The sequence below is a fragment of the Cuculus canorus genome, chromosome 7, assembly GCF_017976375.1.
Source record: "Cuculus canorus isolate bCucCan1 chromosome 7, bCucCan1.pri, whole genome shotgun sequence".
NCBI lineage: Eukaryota > Metazoa > Chordata > Aves > Cuculiformes > Cuculidae > Cuculus > Cuculus canorus.
The window spans coordinates 19,107,737-19,133,530 of NC_071407.1; the positions used below are offsets into that span (position 1 = coordinate 19,107,737).

General features: G+C 40.0%; 1 protein-coding gene across 8 annotated transcripts in view; it reads right to left on the reverse strand.

Annotated features, from left to right (window-relative positions):
- WDFY4 (WDFY family member 4) overlaps positions 1 to 22,517 on the reverse strand; it is a 151,477-nt gene extending 128,960 nt beyond the window's left edge. For 5 of the 8 annotated variants that reach the window (XR_008450752.1, XR_008450755.1, XR_008450753.1 and 2 more), the window contains exons 1-12: positions 22,271 to 22,508; positions 20,028 to 20,174; positions 16,031 to 16,304; positions 11,568 to 11,682; positions 10,870 to 10,973; positions 9,265 to 9,411; positions 8,437 to 8,626; positions 7,112 to 7,301; positions 4,381 to 4,541; positions 3,603 to 4,055; positions 1,935 to 2,039; positions 1,275 to 1,465 (exon numbers count right to left, since the gene is read on the reverse strand). Coding sequence is in view for 1 of the 8 variants with exons in the window: in XM_054072005.1 (XP_053927980.1) it covers positions 1,275 to 1,465; positions 1,935 to 2,039; positions 3,603 to 4,055; positions 4,381 to 4,541; positions 7,112 to 7,301; positions 8,437 to 8,626; positions 9,265 to 9,411; positions 10,870 to 10,973; positions 11,568 to 11,682; positions 16,031 to 16,304; positions 20,028 to 20,128 (2,031 nt within the window). In the remaining 7 variants the exon portion in view is untranslated. Of the gene's footprint in view, positions 1 to 1,274; positions 1,466 to 1,934; positions 2,040 to 3,602; positions 4,056 to 4,380; positions 4,542 to 7,111; positions 7,302 to 8,436; positions 8,627 to 9,264; positions 9,412 to 10,869; positions 10,974 to 11,567; positions 11,683 to 16,030; positions 16,305 to 20,027; positions 20,175 to 22,270 lie in introns of those variants that run through there. The other 3 variants (XR_008450757.1, XR_008450756.1, XR_008450758.1) reach the window with 3 other exon arrangements.
- Between the last annotated feature and the right edge of the window lie 3,277 nt (positions 22,518 to 25,794).

Genomic DNA, 25,794 nt, shown 5'->3' on the forward strand with positions numbered 1-25,794 from the left:
GCAGAGAATTCTGAACAGAGAGTAAATTTAATAACTCAGAGTTGAAGTTATCAGGTTGGCTTTAACACATTTCAGAGAAGGTCAACAGTAACCACATTTCCTCCAGCTTTAACTCAGTTAGAATTTAATCGCCTGTGAGTTGGTATTCCTCTGTCTTGAACCTATAAAACTGATGTCTGCTGGAAACACGCTAACACAGTTAAGGTTAACAGAATTTATTTCACATTCCATTATTTGTTATTACTCATAATTGCCCACGTGCCATGCTGGAATATGGCAGTGCTAATTGCATTTAGGCTCAGGCTTTAAGAGCTAAATATATATTAGCAAATCAATCTGAATTTGTGTGTAACACAATCAGAGTCCCAATGGATGTAGATAATAAATTCATTTCCTTACATTCTGTTATCATTTGTCAAAATCAGACACTGAGGCTACATTTATTCTCATATTAGTTTGGACACACTACTCAATTTTTCCACAAGTGTTGTTAAGGTTTACTCTTTCAAATCAAAGCTATAAACTTTGTCACTTTTTTTTTTTTTTAAGACAGAAGCACCCACTATATTGTGCTGAAAGGTGAATTAGGTAGAATGAAACTCTAATTCAGTGCTTAAAACACTGTTGCTTTTCAATTTGATGCCTATGATCTAAACCAAAATAAAGCACGTAGATTCTTTCCTTGCTTCCTTGTTTATAGATCAGACCCTCAATAAACACAATAAAAGCTATAAATAGTTCTAATTTCTTCCTCCAAACATTCATAAAACTCCTCCTTCCCATCATCTCACATATTCTTTCCCCATGACATTGATATGTGCAAGATATCACAAAATTAAGAACAGCAAAGTTTCAACCTTGGAAACTTATCCCAATCAAGCTGTTCATCTCATGCTTACTCTGCCCCTTCGAATCTTACTCCTTTACTTCTTCTCACATTCTCCCACCACAACTCCTCCATTTTCATTCACATTTGTTTCTCCCTTCCATGCCCTTTGCCCTTTCTATTTCTTCAACCTGCGTTACTACATAAATCTTACAAATACTTCACAATTGGATACTGAGTGAAGGTGTTGACCAAGTACACATACCACTAAAAATCAAAGCATGAAATTTAACAGAATCAAAAACTGGCCCAAGGCTTTTTCTTCCGCATTTACCTTATTGGAAAAAAACCACAGTGTTAAGGATGAGATTAAGAGTAATTTGCCACAAGCCAAGCAGTTTCCAAGAAAACAACTGGGAACAAACAAATGGGAGGCTACATTAATTACCTTCAGTAGATCTAGTTTCAGATGTAGTTCCCCTTGAGTAGACGAACAGAGCGCCCCAATAATAATGCTCATATATTCTTCATAGTTGATGACCGATAGCTGCTCCAAGATGCTGAGAGTAGCATTCCTGTAGCACTCATCATCCAAAAATATCTTGATATATGGCACCATTCCATAGTCCTTCAGAATAACTGGGGACAAATACAGTATCATTTGTTACTCATATTTTCCTTTACTTGCATTTTTCACAGGCAGATTTTCAGTGTTGGTGTAAAGTGTCACATTTCTACAAACACAGCAGAAGAGGTAAGAAGAGCTAGTTAAGCTAAAGACAACATAAACTGAACAGTACAAGAATTAGGGATAAAATGACTGGATGACTACGGTTTCTAATCCTTAGAGATGCCAGCTTCCTAATTTAATAATGAATGGAAAGGAAAAGACATCTTAATAGCTTTCAGCTTAAAATGCCTCTTTAGTTTACAATTTGGGACAATGCATTGGCACATTTGTAGTACTGTTATCCCTACACTTCTAGTTTTTTCCTCCACTTCTCGCTGAAGGACAAAAGTCAGAAGAGTTGTTGGCACTCCTTAAGCGGTATCAGGGTCGATAACCATGGATATCACAAAGGTAACGCAGTCATACGTCATTTCTTACCAATGTTCCTCACAGACCCCACTGTAAGGGCAGACACCATATTCAGCATCACCGCATTTAATTCCTTCTCAGTTCCTTCTTCAAGACCGGACAGGTGTGTTCCAGCTGTCAGCATATTAAAAGTTGTATTATAATTTATACAAAACATAGTTAACTGTAGCTAAAATACATTAAATCAATAAGGAAAACCGGTTCTCCAGCAAATTCTAATTTTCACTTAAATATTATTGACAGGCTGCTTGAACCCTACAATAAGCAACAAAATGCAGACAGGGCATTGTCTAGTCATCAGGGTCTAGTCTGGGATTGAGAAACACAGGTCCAATTCTATGCTCTGCAACCCAGAACTCTTTCATAACTATAGGCAATAGTGGTGTTTCCACTTCCCTGCTAAGTGGAGTTCCCTGTTTAGTGACACCTGTAGGAACACACACAAATAGAAGAGCGTGATAAATCCTGAGCTACAAAGTAGTGAAATACTATAGCAACAGGATATACTTAAATATCTAAATGAAAAGCCCAAGAGCAGAATCCCCTTGCACGTTCAAAGGCAAACATTTTTTTATCAGTCAGTGTAAGATAGGTTACTTTTAGGAGTTAAAGTCTTGAAGTTTGTAGGCTAAACTTCTGGAAACCAAGAGAGGGAAGTAGTGATCATCTCAGTGTCTTCCCATCTGTCCTTCTTAGTGTGTGTTTAGATTTACAAATTACATATGCAGTCAATCACTCATTCTATAGACTTTAGATCACTAAGTGATCTAAGTATTGAAATTAATGCAAAGACAGAGGAATGCCCCTATACACCAGCTCATAAACAGAAGGTAAGTTTTCAAGACTCTTGGTTTCTATCTTGACAGTACTTATCTATATACTCTTGTACAAAACTCCAGTAATGGATGTTTGCACTCCAGAACTTCTGTTGCAATTCATATTCTTTTTATTGCTTGGAATAAATGTGCATAAATAATAAATTATGCTTGATGCATCAGAAGTTATACCTAGTACTTTGAGTCCCTCCTCCTTTACCAAACAATTATTGCACTGAAATTTAAAAGCATTTCCCAATTCATATAGAACAGAAACTTTACATGCATTTTCCTTTCTTTAAAATAGAAGTTATAAACTTTTAAATATGTGAATGTCGCCTAAGTCAGCAGTACCCCACAGTTACCACACCAGGACTCTTAGCATCTTGGTTTTGTAACAGGGAGTAGCCATGGCAGATGAAAATGCATGGTAGTAATTGTGGGTAATATATATATGGCCAAAATTCAAGAAACTATTTTCCATCATCAATCCTCAGGATTAAGCGTTATTTTCAGCTAAACTAAGCACCTAGGAAAACTCTTCCTTCCTTTACTCTTGAGCTGGCATTTTAGAAAATCCCAAATTGAGACCTGCTTAAAAGTGTAGGCTGAATAGTACCCTTCAGAAGAATTCATTGTACACTGGTGAATAATAGTGCAGAACTGTTTAGACTAATGAACAGAACGGTAAAGAGCTAAAATTTCAGAGAGGATACAACTTAGTACAACATAAATTTAGGTCAGTTGGCTTGCAGATAAAATTTAGCTACTCAGTACACAGAATTTATAAATTGATTGTAAAAGAGAGATATTCATTAATCTGTCTACTTCAACAATCATTGTGAATGGCATTAGGTTGTACCTGACTTCCTCAGGATCTTGGCTTGCTTCCTCAAAAGTGCCAGAAGTAAGCCTAAGAGCCCAGAGTCACGGAATATGTCACTGAATAATAGGTCCTTCTTGGTGATGCTGAGAAGGCATTGTAGAGCTGCTAAGGTGCAGAATGGCACTATATTTTCCTTTATCAAATACTGAATCTTCTTCAAAATTTCATGGGGGATGTAGGACAGATCTAGCACTATGGACTCCACCAGTCTGAAGAACTGGACTTGGACTGGATGTGGTTTGAAATGGATTATGTCAGTAAACTGGTTGATAGGTTGTAGTGTCCATTCCAGAAGAAAGAAGTTCATGGTGTCCCAGGCCCAAATGGTACCAATTGCTACCAAGATTCTTCCACACAGGTGCTGATCATTACTTTTCTGGAAAATGGACTGTAACACCTGGAAAGCCTGGAGGTTTTTCACTGTCATTCCTGTGGGATAAAACCAGGAAAGATAATTTTACATCTATGCTATTTAAGACTGCAAGCACCATAACTATAGTGTTAAATCATGTCTGAGAGTGCAAATAGGAGTCACAGACACAAGGGATGTGATTGCAGGCATGTTCTCAACCTTGGAGCAGACCCTGCAGCTGACACAGTTCAGTTTGATCTAGGTAGCATTCAAACTCCTTCAGCATTAAGCACACAGACTAGAAGGTGCCGTCTCATACTACTTCCTCTGTCTTAAGACATGTAATGACTAGAACTTCATTTTCCTATGATGGCCACATATATATACACATATGTACAGTACCAGAAGATCGTATCCGTTCAAAAGTAAAGTGTGGTAATTGTGGGTGAACAATATTGCCAGAAACTTTCAGTTCAGTTTTTCCACAGGTTGTAAGGCAAGTCAGCATGTCCAAGATCTCATGCAGATAGGGGTCTCCTTCAGTTTGCTGCAACCGCTCACACCTAGGAACAAAACTTGGGAAAGTCATACATTCATGCCTTCGCAATACAAAGATTTTAGATATATCATCAGGTATTGAGCACACAGGAGCTACCCATTTTACTCCTTGCTCCCTCCCCAGTATATTTTACTGTCTTTGTATTATTTCTGTGACTTGTTTAACCGCCTTACAAACAAACTCCACGTGATGGTGGCATATTCTGAATCAGAACAAAACTTTAAGTGAAGAAAACTGAAGTGACACTGTAAGAGTCTTCTGAATAAAGGGAAGATAAATGTTGGAATTTAGTTCAGTTATGTGTACTTCAAAAAAAAAAAAGGTAATCGCCTCCAAAAGAATACCTGTTTTGGGAAGTAAAACTTGACATTTTGTGAGAGATCAAAAATTAAAACAGACCAATGGATGTGATCTATCTCAACTTCTGTAAAGCTTTCAACACAGTCCCCCACAACATTCTGCTTTCTAAACTGGAGAGATATGGATTTGATGGGTGGATGGTATGGTGGGTAAGAAATCAGTTGGAAGGCTGTATTCAGAAAGTAGTGCTCAACAGGTCGATGTCCAGATGGAGATCCCTGAAAACTGGAGTCTCTCAGTGGTCCATACTGGGACCAGTGCTGTTTAGTATCTTAATCAATGATACAGACAGTGAGATTGAGTGCACCCTCAGCAAGTTTGCAGATCACACCAAGCTGAGTGGTGCAGTTGTCACACCAGAAGGATGCGATGTCATCCAGAGAGACCTGGACAAGCTGGAAAAGTGGGCATGTAGGGACAGAACTTGGGGTAATGGCTATAAATTGGAGAGAGGCAGATTTAGACTAGACATGAGGAGGAATTTCTTCACAATGAGAGTGGTGAGGCACTGGCACAGGTTGCCCAGGGAAGCTGTGGATGCCCCATCCCTGGAGGTGTTCAAGGCCAGACTGGATGGGGCCTTGGGCAGCCTGATCCAGTGGGAGGTGTCCCTGCCCATCAGAGTGGGGGGTGAAATTAGATGATCTTTAAGGTCCCTTCCAACCCAAACCATTCTATGATTCTATGAAATAGCTTGAACTGTAATTCCAGTTTTGCCATAGTTTAGACTGACGTGAGAGTCTGTCAAAGGGCAGAGAGCTGCTTATTCATGTCGTCCTCTTCTGTACTGCTAAGAGGGTGTCAGTTCTTAAAGAAAACTGCAGTATCTGGGCATGGATTAGTGGCAGAGAAATAGAGTTAGAAAATTCTCTCAGAGGAAAACAAAACAAATATGTTCTGCTTTAAACTAAGTAAGAAAAAAAAAAGAAAAAAAAAAAAGGAGCCAGCAGAAAGGCTAGTGCCTGTTTTGATGGGAAAAATGCAATCTGTTGGATTCTCTTTACATGAAAGAGAAATCCTAAGCATCAGATAAGATGACATCTGGTCACAAAAAACATTCAGGAAAGAAGCTCTCTGTTTACCCCTTTATGCTGGAATATGCTGGGAAGGGAAAGTAACCGAGCACCCCTTCTGTCTCTCCAGCTTAGTAACATCACTGAAAAAGTATGGGGACAGTTATAGCCATGACTGATAAAGATCAGGTGTTTCTACCCTTATACGGATAGAATTTAATATACGGATAGAATTTAATCAGAAATATCCATCTCAGAGATTATTTATAAAGGAAAGTTAGACAATCTATGGTAACTAAAGAAAACACTGCTAGAAAAGAGGCAAAACTTTTTCTAGTTGTAGGTCAATATCATCAGAAATAACAATTATCTATGAGTATCTTTGGATTCCTGATTCAAATTACAGTGCTCTAGATCCAAATGACAAAATACACACACACATACACACACCCAGTCTAGCATACTGATCAGAGAACAACGTTCTTCCAAGTGTTGGAGAAAAAGTACAAGAAAAGACAAAGCCAGAATGGAAACAGCAATAGATTGAGAAGATCTGGAAGTGCTCCCTTCATATGATATTAAAAAAAAAACCAAAAACCCAGAACAAAGCTCATAAGCGCTTCTGGGGAAGTGGGAAAATATACTTTTCACTCTAGCAAACGTGGAGCCTGGTTAGGTAATGAAGGGAGACAAGGAGAGTAAAAGATTCTACTTTTTACTTTTGATTAAGGTAGCTGATATGTTCATAATCATCTGAGTTCTGAAGAACATAACCATTTGAGATAAGTTTGGGCGAGTTGATTTTATTTGCTTTCTACACATCAAGGAGATCTTCTTTCCTACCCCAGCTGACTGCATTCCTGGATTAAGAGTTCACCTTAGCTCACATATCTGTCTCTGACCTACATCCCCTCTAATACTAATTTAATGAAAAACCTTTGTCCCGTGTGTGATAAGTCCCTACCCCACCTAGAGACTAACTTCTCCTACAGTTAATTGCCATCATGGTTTCAGTAAGAGAACTTATGAACTGCTTCCCTTCCTAAAACATCAATGAAAGAATCAAAAATGGGGGTCTTTATTACTGGCTTCGCATCTACACAGATTAGTTACATGATTCACGTTTTAAAACAGACAACCATGTGTTCTGAAAATGAAGTTTTATGATCCTCTACAAGACACAAAAAGCCTCCCTACTTACCTGAGTAAAATTTTTAGCAGGAGTTGGTAGCCATCATTATTTTCAAACTCTGTCAATAAAGCCGATGATATCGGATAGGAATCTTTCACAAAGCACAAGATGATACTAGCAGCTTCACACATGTCACAAGCAGGTAGGGTATCAGCCAGTTTAAAGAGGTTCTGAACAGCTATTTTAATGCAGTCCACAGCTGTGGTGAAAAAAAAAAAAAAACATAGCACATATTTAAGAACTGGCAGTCAAAAGAGTTCATATACCAAAAACGGAACAAGTTTGAGAAGTTACTTCCCAGTAAAAAAAGGAGTCACGTAACTGGTATTTTTTTTTTAAAAAGAGGCAGGAGGATATACAAAGATCACATTCATCTCAGAGACTATATGATGCACATTTCTGGCTTTCAAGTATGAATGCATTTCTTTGCCTAACACCTAGAATCTGACTCAGTCTCAGGAATATGAGCTTCCAACCCACCCACTCACCAAAATTCATAAACAGCGAATCCAGCTGTCTGAATATACGGTAAGCAGAAGGTGAGATATTTAATTGTCTTGTACTAACTTAGTCACGTATTCTGTGCAGAATTCACAGCTAAATTCTCTGTTCAATGAGGCAAATGTAAAGGATTATACACATCTGGTTCTGAGAAAGTGAAGCCTAGTCTTTCTTGTCTAATCTGATGGCCAGTACTTCCAGGACAGCTTTAAAATTCCTAAACAATTCAGTACTCTTAGAACTATTATTCCTCACTCTTTCAATTTCACCCAGGAAGCCAAATATTTATTTTAAAAAATGAAAACACCTATATGCAGTTACACCATGACAAGTAATACTCAGAGTACAGTGAGGATTATAAGTGTGGAAATTGAGAATTATGGCCTTTACGGTAACTAACATAAAAAAAATTGCTTACTCTAATAAAACCTAGGAAGAAATGACAACGTAACTCAACCAATCATGGTGTTGTCCAAAAAGATACTGTTCCTTCAGCAGTTCCCTCAATATTGTATTTAGAGTGAGCATGAGGCTTAGCCTCACACACTGAGTCACAGAACTTAAAAAAATAGTCATACATCTTGTCCTTGTCTGGTGCGATCAGGGGGAATTGTCTCTTGCCTGTAATTTTATTTTGTGTGTACAAAAATCTTCAGTTTCCAGATGGCCATCAGCACTAAATAAAGCTCCTGTCTAGAAAGCCAAGAGCCCACGCTTTGCAATTGACTGACTACCAGATGATGTAGAGATAAATATCTATCCCATGGAGATTCTTGATAATTCATTCTCATTGGAACTATGAAGAAAGTAGAAGCCAAATTACTAAATCACACCTTGTAGGTACATAATGCTGTTTTTGGTCTGAGCCTTTGCAATTGTTCGCAGCACACAGCCTGTAGGTACTTTCCATGAGTGGCTACACTGGTCCCAGAGGGAAGCAGTTGCTATAATTAATGACTGAAGCTTATCAGCTGCCAGAAGTTCCTCTACACCTTGTTGTTCTCTGTACATGTTAAGCATTATCTGAAAAGAAAGCAAACATCAGCTACAACAACCACCTTAACAGATACCTGGGAAATGAAGAAAAATCCATTGGCCAACAGTAAACCAACCCAACCAATTGAACAAATCCACTGAATACCAAAGCAGCACAAAGCACTGGGTGAGGTTCCTTCATAGTTTATAGGGGACCCTAGTACTATAGTACGAAAGCCCTCCCAAAAATCTAATCACAAGTACTAGGAAATAAAAACTGAACGCTGTAAAACAGGTCTAACTGAACATGAAACTAAATAGTAGGCCACTCCATCCATTACCAGTTTGGGGTATGTTAATTGGGAGTGAGGGTGGATAAAACTACGGTATGATAATTGATGCCAGGAAATAGCATGCAGTGAAAAGACTAAGTAAAACCACCAGTAGGATATTGTCTATGGATTTTTTCATGCTTACAAAGTCATGTTGTTTTTTTTAACAACAAAATAAGAGATACAGTGGCATCATCTTGGTCTGCTTTATACTGCCCCTGATGCATATTCAATGGTTCTCAGCCCAAATTTACTCCTTTCTCTGCCTGTTTGAATCAATTGCCATCTCCAATCCAAAGCCTAAGTGAACATCAGAGTACTCAGGACACATGAGAACCCTGAGGCACATCTCACCTTAACAAGCATCTCTTGAGTTTGAGTGTCATCCTCAATTGTTTCTCTGCCATCATGAGTCTTCTTCAGGGGAAAAGTAAAGAAAAGGTACAGGCACTGCAACAGAGCAGCTGGAAGACCAGATTCAATGATGTTCCACACAGTTCTCTAAGTAAGGAAAATCAAGTCAAAATCAGCCCCTCTAGAAGCTGACTAGTTCCCTTATGTTTCTACACAGAGTATAGTCATGACAGATGAACCAGGTACTTGCACATTTTATCCTTACAGGTGCTCTAGGGCACACAAACACGGCAATCATATAGCATGGCTGTAGAAATCCACCCGGCAGAACCAAACACACTGACTGTGTGCTGCCATAGCTATTTCCAAGACTTCCCACTGCAGCTGAACTGCAGCTTTGATAGATATTTACTGTGTCCTGCATAAGGAGACCTACAGTTGATAAAGCACACAACCTGCAAACTAACTAACAGCTAAAATAGCACTAAGTTCAGGGTCAGACAGTGTCACCTCTATCATTAGTTCACAGGACAGCCAGCATCTGTAGAGGCCAGGTATGTTAAAAGCATGAATTCTCCATTCCCTTCTTGACTCAGCAGCAATAATCTTGCTATAATGCCTTTGTGTTTGTAACGTAATTGTGTTTGTAACTTAACTGCATGCATACTTCTAGTTATAGCTTTTATAAATGCAATAGACACTTTTTCTCCATCATGTTTCCCAGCACGTAGTTTCTTCCTGTCTCCACTACAGCTGTGTACAACTTAAAGAGAAATTCCAATGTGCTTGCTTAGTATGTAGTCATCAAAACTCAACAGACTAAACAGAACAGTGAGGTTTGTGATATCAGCTTTTGAGAGCATGTGCTACAAAAAAATAGCCATGTCTTAAATCTGTGAAAAACACAAACTTCTTCAGGAACTTCACGCTGTGACAAACTACATATAATTATATAGAGCTCTTTATGACAAAGAACATATCCACGAGAAGCTTACAGTAAGATTTGTATTTCATTTATCTGAATAAGGATGAGAAAGTGCTCAGCTCAATGCCAGAGATAAATGCACCCCTCATGCCTATCAGCAGGCTGCACCGCTGGTGCCAGCCCGAGTTCAGGATGGTTGTACAAACAGAGTTTGTGAAATATGTTGAAATGCATCAAAGTAAAAGGCTAACAGGATGGAAACCCCAACAACTTCATGCTCAGATAGAGAGATCCTCACAAGCAATCTTTTTGATATATAAACTGGACAAAGACAGGTTGAAGAGCAGTGATACACAACAGGAAAAATTAATAAATCTGAGAAACATAAGAAAAAACAGCTGCCTGATTATCAAAACAAAAAGAGTATCTGAAAGTACAGAGTGCTTACTTCCCTCTTTTAGAAAAGCCGGGACTATAAACCCAGTGCTGTGTCCTCTGCCCTCTACCTGACAGTATATCCTGGGCATGCTGAAGTGCAAAGCACTAAGGGTAACAAACATGACGAGACTTAGGAGTTCCTCTATTGGAATGGCTACCCAGCCTCTCTGAAATAAAAAAGAAAAAAAACCCAGACAAAAAACCACTACCAACAACAAACCCTTTGTCATCATTTTTCTTACCAAGTCAGTTTGTGACAGCAGATACACTGATTTCAAGAGCAAACGCCCATCTCCTGCTTCCCCTTTCTGTTGCAGCAATTGCTCCAAAGCCAGACGAGCTTCCTCTGTTACCACAAAAACATTGAATTTTAATTCCTTAATGAAAGATGAAAAAGCTGTGTTGATCTTTTCTTAGTATATCTGACAAATTAACAAAATTACAGCAACAGGAATCCGTTGAAGTGAATAGAAAGACATAAGGAGATTTTGATCCAGCATCACTCTCAGGTTAGTTCATGTAAACTACATGTTTCAAATCGACAAGTCTCACCGGGAGTACCAGTTCAGTTCATGAAGTTGACCAAAATGAAGAATGCACAGCCGCCACCAGGAAAGCCACATGTGGCTAGCAGTATTTTTCTCATATAAAGAAAGCTTCTCAGAATGGCATTTATCCCACTCATTACTTCATAGCTTCAATATTACATATTTACAGCCACAAAAGTTCCAAAACCAAAGTCAGCATGGCATACAAGGACAGATCTTCAGTGCAATCATGAAAAACCAGTGCTGGATCACACCTACTGAAAAATCTGGATTGCTACACTTGGCATCATCCTGTTTCCCCTTTATTTCCCTCATGTAAGCACAGAGGACAACTGAACAACAGCACATCCCCAAAATAAGTGGATCCAGTGGATATGGTATGGGCTCATTACCTGCAGGTTTGCCATTGAGATTCCTCTTAATTTCTTTTGTCAGAAGCTTGGAAACCTCACTGGCTAACAGTGGAATGTTGGGGAATACAATAACTCCAGCAGATTTTTCCCAGGCCTGAAATCCAAGCGTAATTGTTAGATCTTTCTGATACAACATGACTTTGAGAAATTGAGAAGTACTAGTAAGCACAAACAAACAATTTTGCGAAATTCCTTCTAGTATTCTGCAGTATTTGCCAGACAGGTAGGAGCCTGACACTACAGATAAGGTAGTCAACCTAGAACTATCTTTGGAATTATGTAATGCACCTAAGAGAAAGCATTTACATTATTTTCTCCAGCAACTACAATCAAAGCAATTTAAATGTTTGCCACAGCCCATTTGTATCAAAAAGCATGCTAGTCCCTTTTGAAATACAACAAACACCCTGTACCCTAAGAAGTTTACAGCTACATTTATCCAATAATTTTTCTGTAAAAGTATATCCTTCTCCAAAAACTGGTATCCTCACAACTAAAGCTAGTTATAAACAAAACCTGGGTTTTCAATTAAATAAAAACTGTGTTTTCTCTGTTCTGCAAGTCATTGTTCAGCAAGTAAAGACTGAAATGGGATTAGAACTGCTGCTCATGGAGCATTTGTAACAGACTTGTCAAAAAGAAACCATGGTAATATAGGACAACTGCTCCTAGGGAGCAGTATACTGACCAAAATTCACTCCAAACTGAACTATTTCTTTCAAGTCAATAAATTTATAAAATTCACAGAACATGCAAACAAGCAAAATCTTTTGTGGTTATTTTTTTTGTTTGGGGTTGTGGAGGGTTTGCTTTTTTTTTTTCCTGTTTTGTTTTGGGTTTTAATACAGTCATAAAGATTCTGCCCTTCAATTCTGTTCTATTTTGCAAGGAAAGTAAGGCTCATAAAACCAGCCCTGCTTGCCAGACAGAAATAATCTTTGTTGCAAATTAAGGAAATTAAAAAAAAAATAATGAGGAAAGAAGCTAAAAACCCAGCAATATTCTAGCTGGTGCTGGATGTGATTTTGCAGCAATGTGAGTTGCCTAACCCATCTGCCTAAGAGGTTAAGATGTAGACTGCCAGGCCTGGAGTGATAAACCTGCCTGGCTAGGAATTTAGAGCATTATAAGTCAGTTTACAACATGAGTACAGACCAGTGTTAATATAGGAAAAGATGTATTTCTAAAATGTTGAGTTGATGATAGTTAATATTTACCAGTTCAGGATTTCTAAACATTTCCTATGCTATAATAAGCATATAATAATAAATAGGAAGATATAGTTATAGATACATAGCTAGCCAAGGAAAACAAATTTATGGACAAGTTTATAAACAATTTATAGGCAAGTTTGTAAATTACTTGTTCAAGAATTGACAAGAAATTCAAAGCAAATTTGACAAGAACAGCTTGATGGTTCCCTGTTCTGAATCTGACAAACAGGTTCTCTCTCAAATGTCAGACTTGACTTCAGGGAAAAAAAAAAAGAAATTCCAAAGCAATAAAAACTATTCCAGTTCACTAATATTATCTCACCCAGCAGGCCTCTAAGAATTAGTTACCATTATTTTTATGCAGAACATCTGATGCTACACACATCAACGTATTAGCAGCAGTGCAGCACTGACCTCTAAATACCAGGCTGAGCTACCTCTATCACCAGCACCCTTGAAAATTTTCTTTACAAGTCTCCTCCTTCTAAAAGCTCAGAAAAATCAAGATGTAAGCCAGATGATGAAAGGAAGGCAACAAAAATAAGACATCTGTTTTCCTAAAATAATTTGGGGCAGACACTCCATAATACTGTCTGCAAAGAAATAAGTGCAACTTTGTGAAAGAAGATCCTTTACAACAATTATTTCCTTCTCTACCATAGCTTTCAGTTATTTGTTCTTTCTTTGCTGATGGCAACTTGTGGAGAAGCTATTTCTTTCCCCATGAAGTGACAGTCGTCTGTAGGCAATCAGGCAAGCACCTGCCTTATACGTTGTTTTACTGCATCAACCTCTCCAACTCTTTCATGTGGGCTACAAAAGTAAAACACAATTTACTATCAATTATTTTTCAATCAACCAGTAGTATTTTTTAAAAAAAACAAGCTACTTTTCTCATTTCTAAGAATGATTTTCAGAGACCCTCAGTTGCAGGAGCAACCCATAGCCACTGAACAATGTTTGTCATTAAGCTATACTCTAAGAAAGCAGTGATAGATTCCTGTCCCTCTGAACACTTCAAAAAATACTTGTTATACTCACTCTTCTGTTAAAAGAAACAAGAGGATAAATTTTAGAAGTTCAGACCATACACAGCAGAGAGCAGTAATCAAAGGTTCATAGCAATACTACCATTGTGCAAAAATTTAGCTAGCTCATCTCACTACAGACCAGGCCAATAACGTTCCGATTTGGTTTTGTAGGTGATTTTCCTATGGGACAGATGCTAACCTTTAAAATATGTCCTCCTTTGAGAACAGACCTAATCAATTCCATGTTCATCTTTGAGCCTATAAAAGATCTTTACCTGGTAGAATATAAACCTGACTGCATTCCAGGATGTCCGCCTTCAGGGGAAACTCAAATAATATGATATCAATGCAACCTGATTTTCTTTCTTCCTTTTAGGCCTGTTTCTAGATGTTTAAGATTCTGCCACAAGTTTCCTGTGTCTGCTATTGCCATCTGTCCTTCCTATTCCATGCTTCATAGAAAGATACTAGCTCAAAAGCCAGCCACGTAATAGAACATTCTGATACTTTCTGAGGCACCAAGAGGGATGATAAAGAGCATATATTAAAATGACTCTCAGCCTAGGCCTGAATCACAAGCAGATGGCAAACATTTTCCTCCTACACCTTTTCCTTCTACATCAAGGAGTATCAGTAAGTAATGAGCCCCCACATCCCAGGTGGCACCTGGTTAGCATCTTCTCTCTCCAGCCAAGTGAGTAACAGCTAAAGTACAAAAATACAGAGATGCACTGCCATTTGTGTGATCAAAGAAGGAAGAAAAAGCAAGAGACAAAAATCCTCCAAGGAGCAGGGGGGCTTATGCAGAGTTCCCTGTTAAATAGGAAGAAGCAAGGTAGTTTCTTTAAGACCTTTGTAATACGTACAACTCAAAATGAGATCCATATCCACGTCAGCCCAGGAGCTTAGTAAAAAGCATAAGGTTTGGACACAAAAGGAGTAAAAGTTGTATGGCGAATTACATGATGACTCAAAGCTAAAGGATCACATCCTCCACAATGTACTCCTAAATCAATTCTACAGGCCAAAATGCTCTAGCCACACATCTGAACTGAAATGTCTGCAAAGCACTGCAAAGTTCCACTGTTACATCTACGAAAAGTGAAGGGGAAGAATCTCTGTCTTATGGCACAAAATTAAGTGTTAAGATTATGAGAAATTCACGTCTCCATCCTGAAGATATTCTGTAGTCAAAATATCCTTTAGGAATTTAAAATCCTCTCACAAGTACCCACAGGTACAGATGGCTGAAATACACCACCATTAAAATACGGTTTCACCAATAAGAAGCTTTTATTTTCCTTCCAGAAGTCTTAAATAATGAGGGAGTGCAAAAACCACAGATTCCACACCCGTAAATACCTCCTGTACTACAACATGGCCCCAGCACATTTAAAGATAGAGCAGGTTTTCTGCTTATCTCAGCATAAGCTCTGCCATTCTGTCACTGTACGGTCCACTCACAATTCGCTGTTTCACACACTTTAGGAAACAAACCCTACCCATTCACTACAGAGTTCTTCCAGTTTCGTCTTCCAATATGGCCATCTTAGAAATTGTTGGTTGATGTAAGATCTAGTGCATGCGGTAGGGCAGCCTGCTAACTAAAATGTTTTAGTTCTCAGCTGTGTCCCTCACCCGCACTATGACCTTCCTCTCCTCATGCCAAAGTTTCCCCATCTGTAACACAATTCCTGTTTCAAACACTAAAATTTGAGATAAGTGTTGTCATTAACTCAAAAATTTCATCTTAAGACTGTACCCCTACATTTCCTCTAGCTGTTTGCATGCAACAACCATGTTTTCTGAGACTGTACTCAGGCGCCCACTAAGTAAGAAAATAGATGATGCAGACATGACGTGACCTCTTTACAGGGTACTCACTTTGAAACATGCCTGTCTTATCAACACATTCACTGACTCCAAGAACAGTATTTAGACATTCATAAAAGAAAGCAGTTTTCTTATGCTAACATAGCAGGTTAATTAGATGAAAAGAGGACCAAAAAAAAAAAAAAACGGAACACAACCAGTTTCCCCAAGCTCCCAGTGGAATAAAAGTGATTATCATCTAGATGGAGCATGATCCCTTTGTCTAACTCCACCATTAGTTAGGATAACCACAGAATGCATAGAGCAGCAGAAACTCAAATTTACATCCTTGGCATCTACACCAAAGTCAGCAAGGAGAACAAACCTCCAAGAAAAGGGGAAGAAAGTCCAGCAGCCTTCTCTGTTGCTCCTCTGGAACAAGAAATGGAGCCACCTGCTCGTATTCTACAAACTGTCTGCCTAGAGTCTCCCACTGGAGTGTCTGGCTCTGGAGTAACTTGTCCTTGCTGTCAGCAGTTTGTGTCAGCACTTCTGCTTTGTCTCCATCATCAGGGCTTTGTTCTTGCTGTTCTTCTTTGTCTGGCGAATCCTCCAGCTGCCACATGAGTTCAGCTGCTTTGTCCATGCTGAAATGAGACCTGAAGTTAAAGATACTGTGTTATTTACAGTGAGCATCATCTCTTACCAGTCAAGTGTCCCACGAAACCAGACACTAACAGTCTTAACTCTTGGAGCTGTGGAGTTTAGAAATATGGAAACACTGGCAGCCACTTTTTTCCAGTTTTGATGGCAAAGCACTCTGCTTCTGGATGTGATCTTTGCCACCTTGCAGTCACACGGACAAGCTGTCTCCCATGAGACATGGGCACATGTGCTACACAACTCATCTGGGCTTTGGCAGGACAAAGCAGTAAACCATGAAGGAAATCTAGATGCCAGTCTCAGCTTTGCCACTAAGACAGATACTCTACCTATACTTCAGTCACCCCAATTGTAAAACAAGTCATAACTATTGCCATTATCAGATCTACAACAGAGGAGCACTACCCAAGAACCAGGTTACACATTTCATTGAGTATGGATGCTAAACTAAGTTGCAAATCTCTGATGCATTCCTTACTTGGAATGAGGTTGAAGAAGAGCTGTATTGAAAAGCCAAGGATTATACACATGGGTGTACTGGCCCAAACAGGCAGCAACATCTAGGTCTTCTATCCTGCAGACCCACACAGAGGCAGCTATTTCGACTAAAACATTATCTGCTTGCCGATACTGTAAACTGAAATGGATATGACTCGATAAAGAAGTGAGGTGCTTCTAGCAGCCTCGTTTCCATCAAATTGAGCCTACAGTGGGTCCATCTTGCACTATATAGAGAGAAATCCATCTGGTACCTTCATCTCAACCCCAAGTTCTTTCATCTACTTTCCAGCCCTATTTTCACCCATAACCTCCTGGAAAGTCATTAACACAGTGCCTCAAATCCACAGCAACCCTACTGCTTTGCCATAGTCTTCTATGAGCTCACTCTGTTACCCAGAGCCTACATAATGACAATGCTTACACTGATGGAAATCAGGCTTCTCCAGTTTACATAAAAATCAGCCATACGCTTCTTGGTGTCCAGGACATCACCTGACTTCTCAAAATATGACACACATAGATTATCATAGTGTGGGCAGGCAGCTGGGGAGTTGTCACCAAGATGAACACAGCTCAACACTTTACTTACAAAATATATTGTCTTTTAAGAACCTAGAAGAATCATTAGCATATCATTACCCCTCCTCAAAGAAAACAGCAGTGTACTCCTGTCTCTAGGAAATAGGTTCCTTCTTTACAGTACCTCCTTGATTTTCATTCTAACTTGTCAATAAAAATGCCAAAAAGCAAACATAACTAAAAATCTGAGTCAGACCTCCTGGGCTAGCAACGCACACATCCCTTAAAATAAATTCTAAAAAACCTTGTTACGAGCCTGATTGAGAAATTACAACCCAACACCAACACTATATTTGCAATTCCCTTCCTTCATCATCTATCAGTTATGCAGCTTGGTTACTGCTTGCCTCCTGCTCACTCCAAACCAGATGAACCAGTTTCACTTCCACAATCATGCAGTAGCTTCATACTTCAGAAACTAAAAGGGTGACATTATCTTGTCACTGTGCACCTCACCACCTGCAGCAAGCTGATGGTCCCAGCAGACACCTACACTTGCATGTAAATGCTGATCCTTCACGCTACAGTAGAGGGTAACTTATTCTACCACAGATGACACTCCACCCTTTGCTAAGAGATGGAGGGTTGCAAAATTTCTCTCAGTCACCATCAATGTCAGTCTGGGACTTCCCACCTCAACAACATTCTGTGTTTCCCTGCTGTTGTTTTCCTTAATTATGTGTGTTAAGACAACAGAGCTCTGCGAGCAGAAAAGGCGTGATGACTGTCTGCACAGAGTAAACAGGAAGACTCTGTTCCTCATGACTGCGTGAGAGTTACATTCGTCAGATATTATACTTAACTCTGGTATGGTACTTCAGCCCACCGGAGTCATCATGAAGAGGCAGAATGTGCTGAGAAAGCCTGGGGTCTTGTTCTAGTGGCTTTAGCCACTCTGAGCGTAGTTCAGAGTTACTTTTTCAATAAGGCTGCTCCTGCATCCTAAATGCCATCATTCTCTTCATAAGGGAAATCTTTCGCCTTGGAAGCTACTCTGCTTAGCCTAAATCAATGCTAAGCAACAACTAACTCACTCCCACTGCCTACATTCATCTTGGTCATTTGTATAGAGAAGCCCCAAATCCTTTACCAAGGCATTTAACTGTTGGTGAAACTGAGGTATGGAGAGGTGAAATGAAGTGCTTATGCTGGCCTCAGAAAGTCAGTGACTGACTAATTAATGGTAGTCCTTGAACTGCACTGCACCAAATGGCACTTTCTATTCATAATTTACTTAGCAGACCTTTGCTGGTGGCACAGCTAAGCCAAGAAGTTCTTGCTCTATGAGTCTATGTAATGAAAGAATTCTTCCCCTCTACACAGAAACTACTAAAACCAGATATGCACATACTTCATTACAGAATCACTAGGTTGGAAAAGACCTCCAGGATCATCGAATCCAAACATTGCTATCAACCACTAAACCATGTCCCTGAGCACCTCGTCCACCCATCTTTTAAATACCTCCAGGGATGGTGACTCCACCACCTCCCTGGGCAGCCTCTGCCAGGGCCCAATGACCCTTTCCGTGAAAAACTTTCTCCTGATATCCAGTCGGAACCTCCCCTGGCAGAGCTTGAGGCCATTCCCCCTTGTCCTGTCCCCTGTCACTTGGGAGAAAAGGCCAGCTCACTCCTCTCCACAACCTCCTTTCAGATAGTTGTAGAGAGCAATAAGGTCTCCTCCCCTCAGCCTCCTCTTCTCCAGGCTAAACAACTCCAGTTCCCTCAGCCGCTCCTCATAAGACTTGTTCTCCAGCCCCTTCACCAGCTTCGTTGCTTTTCTCTGGACACGCTCCAGAGCCTCAACATCCTTCTTGGAATGAGGGCCCAGAACTGAACACAGTATTCAAGGTGCGGTCTCACCAGTGCCAAGTACGGGGCAGAATGACTTCCCAGGACCTGCTGGCCACGCCATTTCTGATACAAACCAAGATGCCATTGGCCTTCTTGGCCATCTGGGCACATTGCTGGCTCATGTTCAGGCGGATGCCAACCAAGACCCCCAGGTCCTTCTCCGCTGTGCAGTTTCCCAGCCAGACTTCTCCTAGTCTGTAGCACTGCATAGGGTTGTTGTGCCCGAAGCGCAGGACCCAGCACTCAGTCTTGTTAAACCTCATACTATTGGTCTCAGGCCAGCGGTCCAGCCTGTTTAGATCCCTTTGCAGAGCCTCCCTACCCTCCATCAGATCCACGCTTCCACCCAGCCTAGTGTTGTCCACAAACTTACTTAGGGTGGATTCAATCCCCTCATCCAGGTCATTGATAAAGACATTGAACAGGGCTGGACCCAGTACTGAGCCCTGAGGAACTCCACTTGTGACTGGCCTCCAGCTGGAGTTAACTCCATTTACCACCACTCTCTGGGCCCGGCCATCCAACCAGTTTTTCACCCAGGAGAGCGTGCGCCTGTCCAGGCCAGAGGCTGACAGTTTCTGAAGCAGAATGCTGTGAAAAACTGTGTCAAAGGCTTTACTGAAGTCCAAGAAGACTACATCCACAGCCTTTCTCTCATCTAGCAGTAGAGTCATAGAAGGCGATCAGGTTAGTTTGGCAAGACCTGCCTTTCATGAACATGTGTCGACCAGGCCTGATCACCCGGTTCTCTCGCGTGTGCTTCATGATAGCACTCAAGATCACCTGTTCCATGACAGTTCCATGACTGGCACTGAGGTCAGACTGACAGGCCTGTAGTTTCCTGGGTCCTCCCCTCCGACCCTTCTTGAAGATGGGTGTAACATTAACCAGCTTCCAGTCAAGTGGAACTTCCCCAGTCAGCCAGGACTGCTGGAAGATGATGGAAAGGGGTTTGGCAAGCATTAATTAACTTCATTAATGAAGACCTAATGTAACAGACTATGCAAGACATTTGAGCATACATAGAAATCTTTAATCTCCAGAAGTAACTGAAAACAAAGTGAGGATTATGATTTGCCTCCTTATTTACTGCAATTGTCTGGACTACAAGAGGCATATTGGACTAAATACCACTCCTCTAGTATCAATCAGTTGTCTCCACTTGCAGTATCTGCTTTAAACATTCTTTCTTCTAAAGCCTTTTCTTGTGTCTCCAATTCATTTGTACTTCTAAATCCTTTGTATTTACTATTCCTCTCAGAGAATAATTATTCTTCTAGACCAATCACAATATCACAGGATCAAGCACTCAAGTGTCTTTAGTATTAAGGATAGCTTAAATATTTTGAAAAGGTCTTCTATGTTGGCTCTGTACTATATCCCACCATTTGTCCCAATCCTCAGTATAAATTAATGTTTTATTTCAGTTTTGATAAGCTCTAAATATCACAGTGATACAAAAATTAAAGTTTAAATAATAAAGATTTTAGAAGACATGAAAGTGAAAATATATCAAATAAACCTGATGCTATCATTCAGAAAGTAGTGTCAGGTAACAGAGAGGAAGTGGAACTTATTCCTGTGTTTTCCCTTTTGTTCTAAAAGAAGGTTGTGTGAAATCACACTGCAATGTGGCTACACCTTTTCAGACTGATAAAAGGGAAGAAAGGTTTGATCAAAGTTGACAGAAGGACAGGAAGAACACTCATAGTAGAAGCTTACTGGCTGAACAAGCATGATTTTTAAAATGATAGTTTCATTATATTTATCTGCGATTAACTTCCTCAGGAGTCCAAAGAATGATCCCATAGAGCTACAAAATTCCTATTTGCACTAAGATCAAGAAGTTTATGTGTAAGTTTAACACCATTTGTTTTCACAGAAGGGTCTTGTGGCAAGGTGATTGACTAAAGCACAATCAAGTCTCACACCAAATTTCAGAGTTTGTTTCACCTTTTATGGTAAATATCTGCAAAGAATATTCTATATTTGAGTGTACATGGACTTTTTTTAATCTCAAAAAGTATAGGAAAGTAAAATGAACAATGCAGTTTGCATCCTTATTTACTATAGCTGTCTAGATGACAAGAGGTATACTAGACTAAATATCATATCTCTACTACTAAGACTACATGCTTTAAATACTCCTTCTCCTAACAGCCTTTTAAGAAGTCCCATTTCAATAGGACACAGCCTCTAATTTGTCACCAATATAAATATTTCAGCTCGCTTCCAGAAAGTGTGACACTATTACTATAAAAGGCGTTGCATTCATTTACACTAGGACTTCATTTGTCCAAGCATAATCTTACTTTTTGACTACATCTAAGTGGAATGAGGCATTTCTGCAGTACAACCTAATATATCATTAATTCAAATGCTTAACTGCATTTCTCTTCATGTTTGAAGAGCATCTCCACGCAATCCAAAAGCAGCTCAAAAGCTGAATTAGGCTCTCTCTCATGTACCCACTCAATTTTTCGTGTTTTAAAAAGCAGCATCTAAACATCTAATTTGGAACAGTTTCTCCTCTGACTTGCACATACCCCTACTACAGCCAAGAGAGAGGCAGAGATATTGAGTTTCCTCGCTTTTGAGATGTGGTCCTCCTTGAATTGAAGTAATACCTCCTTATCAAGAGCAAACAGAATGCTTCTGGTCAGTCATGGACAATATAGTTGTAACAAACCATAGGAACAAGACTGGGACAATTCTGATCATTACAAAACAACAGTTCATTAGATAAGAACTTGCAGTTAAGCCAAATCTAACAAGTCTCCACTAGCAGCAGCGAGAGATATATCCCTTACATCTGCAATTGTATTATCATCCCTGGATTAAAGGATAATAGCAAACCACTGCTCCTTTTTTCCTCTTTGTCCTGCAGTTTAGCATGAACTTTGACTGAAACTTTCACTGTTTGGAAAAGATCCTACCACAACAAATCAGTTGCAGATAATACTGCCGTTTCCTTCAAGAGTTAACAGTTAGCTCCTCTTACTTTCAAAGCAAGGGTCTTGACATACCTGGGCTCTTAGATTCAGCAGTTCCTGTTGCAGTCAATAACCACATCCAGAGAAATAAGCGCTACTGCTTCTGTCCTACTAGACATCTTGGTGTATGCAGCAGCTCCCTCTTTGCTCTTTAAGCTTTCCAGTGTGAATCACCAGATTAGCTGCTGAACTTATTTCCTGAGGAAAGCAGAAGTGAGGAGCAAATGAACCACATGCTTAGGACCCACCAATCTCTCAAAGCAACTTAGAACAATTCAACTTATGCACAGATGTGGCAGGTATTGCATGCTTCTCCCTAGGTCAAGAGTAAGTATTATGTTTCCTCCCATGCCATATTCACAAAAAAAAAGTTGGAGGCTGAGGCAGTGAGGTTGTCGTTTCATTTTGGTTTTAAATTTAAGGTTTACCAAACTACTATAGGAAGACAGCACCACAAAGCTCATGCTTTCTGTGCAGCCTGTACCTAAATGATAAGGCAACAGTTGGAGTCCTTCCTCAAATGCAATACGCTTAAAATAAATATATTTGCACGCTGAGGAGAATGCTAAGTCCTTGACCTCTCTAACTAAATGGTCAAGGCAGCTACTCATATCAAGGCCAAAACCAGAGTGGCGAGATGAATGGCAGAAGCACAGAGACACAGAAGAAAATATTAATACTACCCCAGACAAAACATCGTTTTCCCATTCCTAACTCAGAAACAAGCCTAAATATGCTTCATTTCTGCCTTTTTAGTCTTGGTTTAAAATCACAAACTATAAGGTCATTTGCAGCAGACCCTCTATGCTGTTCAATCTGAGAGGTTTATTTTCCAGAAGCCTTCCCTATCGATACAGTGGTGCCCTCCTCACTAGATGCTGTGAGGACTCAAGCTCTCACAGAGTCATTAGCACATTTCTAATCCACGCAGCACAGGAAGCACCATTTCTCTTTTTCATTCTGCATTTACTGCTGATAGAGCTGAAAGTCCAGAGTTTCAACACACCCTGCTGCCTAATCTTAGCTTCACTGAAGCAAAACAGCAGTAACCAAATTATCTGTAGTAAAAATAACTCAATGGGTAAAGACAAACTAATAGCTAACGTAGTAGGAGACAACACCACAACCTCCTTTGTCTGTTTGTATTAACAGCCTCTTGCATTGTCCCTCCACCTACAAAAATTGAGAGAAAAATCCTTCCTTTCTTTGTCTTTTCCTCCAAATCTCACAAGGGGTTGGGGCGGGAAGCCTGTATCCTGCATACTTGCATTTGTATCTATGTGCAGGGCACATAGCTGAAAGGAGCCATCATCTTGGTTTAAGGTTTCTAGAAAGGACACTAGCGACTTCCTGGACCCAGGAGCTTGCTCTACCAACACTAATTGGAAACTGCCATCTGAGAGGGGCAGCACTCTTCAGTAGATCACACACAGCCCAGCATACACAAAATGTCCCACTCGAGCTGGACACACAATGGGCTTTTTGAGGCAAGGATCTGTAGATAACTACAAGATCCACTTAACTCACAGCATCGAATAATGTCCCTTATGTTGAGACTTATTAAACTTCTCTCTTCCTTGCCACTCTAAAACACACACACAAGTGGAAAAACCCTGTTTCATCCCCTTACAGTAATGATAACATCCACACCAAGATATCTTCGTTATTCTAGTGGCCCACACTGGCTAGAAGCACAGCATTTCTCCAGCTTTAGGCCGGAGGTGAGCTACTACAGGTTTCTCCTGAAACTCGACTTTCAGTACGTTTCAGTCGCATTAGAGTTACCAAATGTTAAGCTTGCTGCAGGGTTGGGTTTTTCCCCCACACTCTTCAACTTTCCTGCTAAAATCCAGCTATCTTCCCACTTTCTCTTCATAAAAAGAATATTGATGAAAAAAGATGAAATCATTTTTCGTGTCTTTAATATCATAAAGGGAAGTGGCTCTGTTTCATTTTCCTCTCCTCTTTTCAATAGCAGAAGCGAAGCTGACAGAGACACTGCAGAGAAAGGCAATGCAAAAATTTAAACCATCTGTTTAACCATCATTTTCACTCATCATTTTTCTCAGCAAACACTGAAATCTGCAAAGAATGAGTCGTTCAGCTGCTTCAGGAAATCTTCCCAGAGAAGTGAAAGCAGTGGGCCACGAAGCAAAAAGCCACAGGACTGTGAGCTTGAGCAGCTCAGCTCCTCTCCCTCTGGCACACACACATGGGGACACCTGGGGCAAGATGGAAAGTCATCCCATCTCTTTGGCCAGGTTTTCCTGCCCAGGCCTGCCACCCCCACACATCACCACCACCTCTGAGGAAAATAAGGCAGTATGTACAAATTCATGGCCATGCTATGCAGATCGTAAGGTTACTTGCATATTTTTACACCTGCACAGATAATTAAACCTCATCTTGAAGTTAAATGGAGCTCATGCTGATGAAGCCATGAGACTAGTAGCTGACAAAAACATACAGCATATCTGCAAGTCAACGTTTCACTGACTGCTCTGGCGCCATGACCCATTGGCTGTAAAAAGATGGGTCAGTTGGCAGTGTTGGTGCGAAGCTCCGAACTTGTCTCAGGAAATGTCTCAATTTCCTTTCCCTGGCATTCCAATCTGAACAAGGCCAGGCACTCGGCAACCTTGGTGCCTCTCAGCACTTAGCCTGCACCTTGGCTGATAAAGTTTGATCAAGTAGTAGCAATGCTGTAATACATGACAAGGATAATTAGTCACATGAAATTCTGCTATTTCAAAATGTTTCACTGGAAATCAAAACAAATTCCTTCCATCAACAAAAAATTATAAATCAAAGTAGGATATTTTTCTGATGCTTTTGTTGTTTAAACAGGAGCAAACCACGGTATATCCAATAGCCTTCATCTTAGGTGACAGACCAGTGCAGAGGTTTTCAGCCTTTTCCAATCCGTGCAATACTGGAGTAGTTTCCTGTGAACCCTTCTGCAGCAAATGTAAGCCTGGTGCTTGATAGCCCCCAGCTTTGTTAATCTCTTGTGGCTCCTTTAAAAATAGTCAGTGATGCATGGTATGTGCATACAGAGAGGGGGGAGAATCACTGGACTATATAATCACAGAAATACTCTAACTAATTTCAAACTACATTTTTTTAAAAAAAATCTGTGCATAACTATATGGCATCAAAATTATTCCAGAGTTAGAAAACAATATCAACTCTTAAGAACACAAGAAAAAAAAGAAGTCACATTCTAAAACTGGTTGTAACAAAAGTGAAAACATTCTTTTTTGAAAGTGTCAAAATCAAGCTTCCTGATCAAGAATTTTTTTTTTTTCTCCAGAAGAAAAGAAGTAGCAAACATGCAAGTTCCTCTGGGAAGCTGCTATTTTGGTTAAATGCCACCTACTGACTAAAAAAATGTTGTGCAGGAAAATTTTTGAGGCAGCTTGACTGAACACATGATCTCCACACTAGAAGGCATGTTACTATAATGAGATTGGGGAAGTTGAAAGACAAAATATAATGGCATACCACTTCTTCCCCTGCCCTGTAGCTCAGATTAACCTTCTACTACAGGATACACA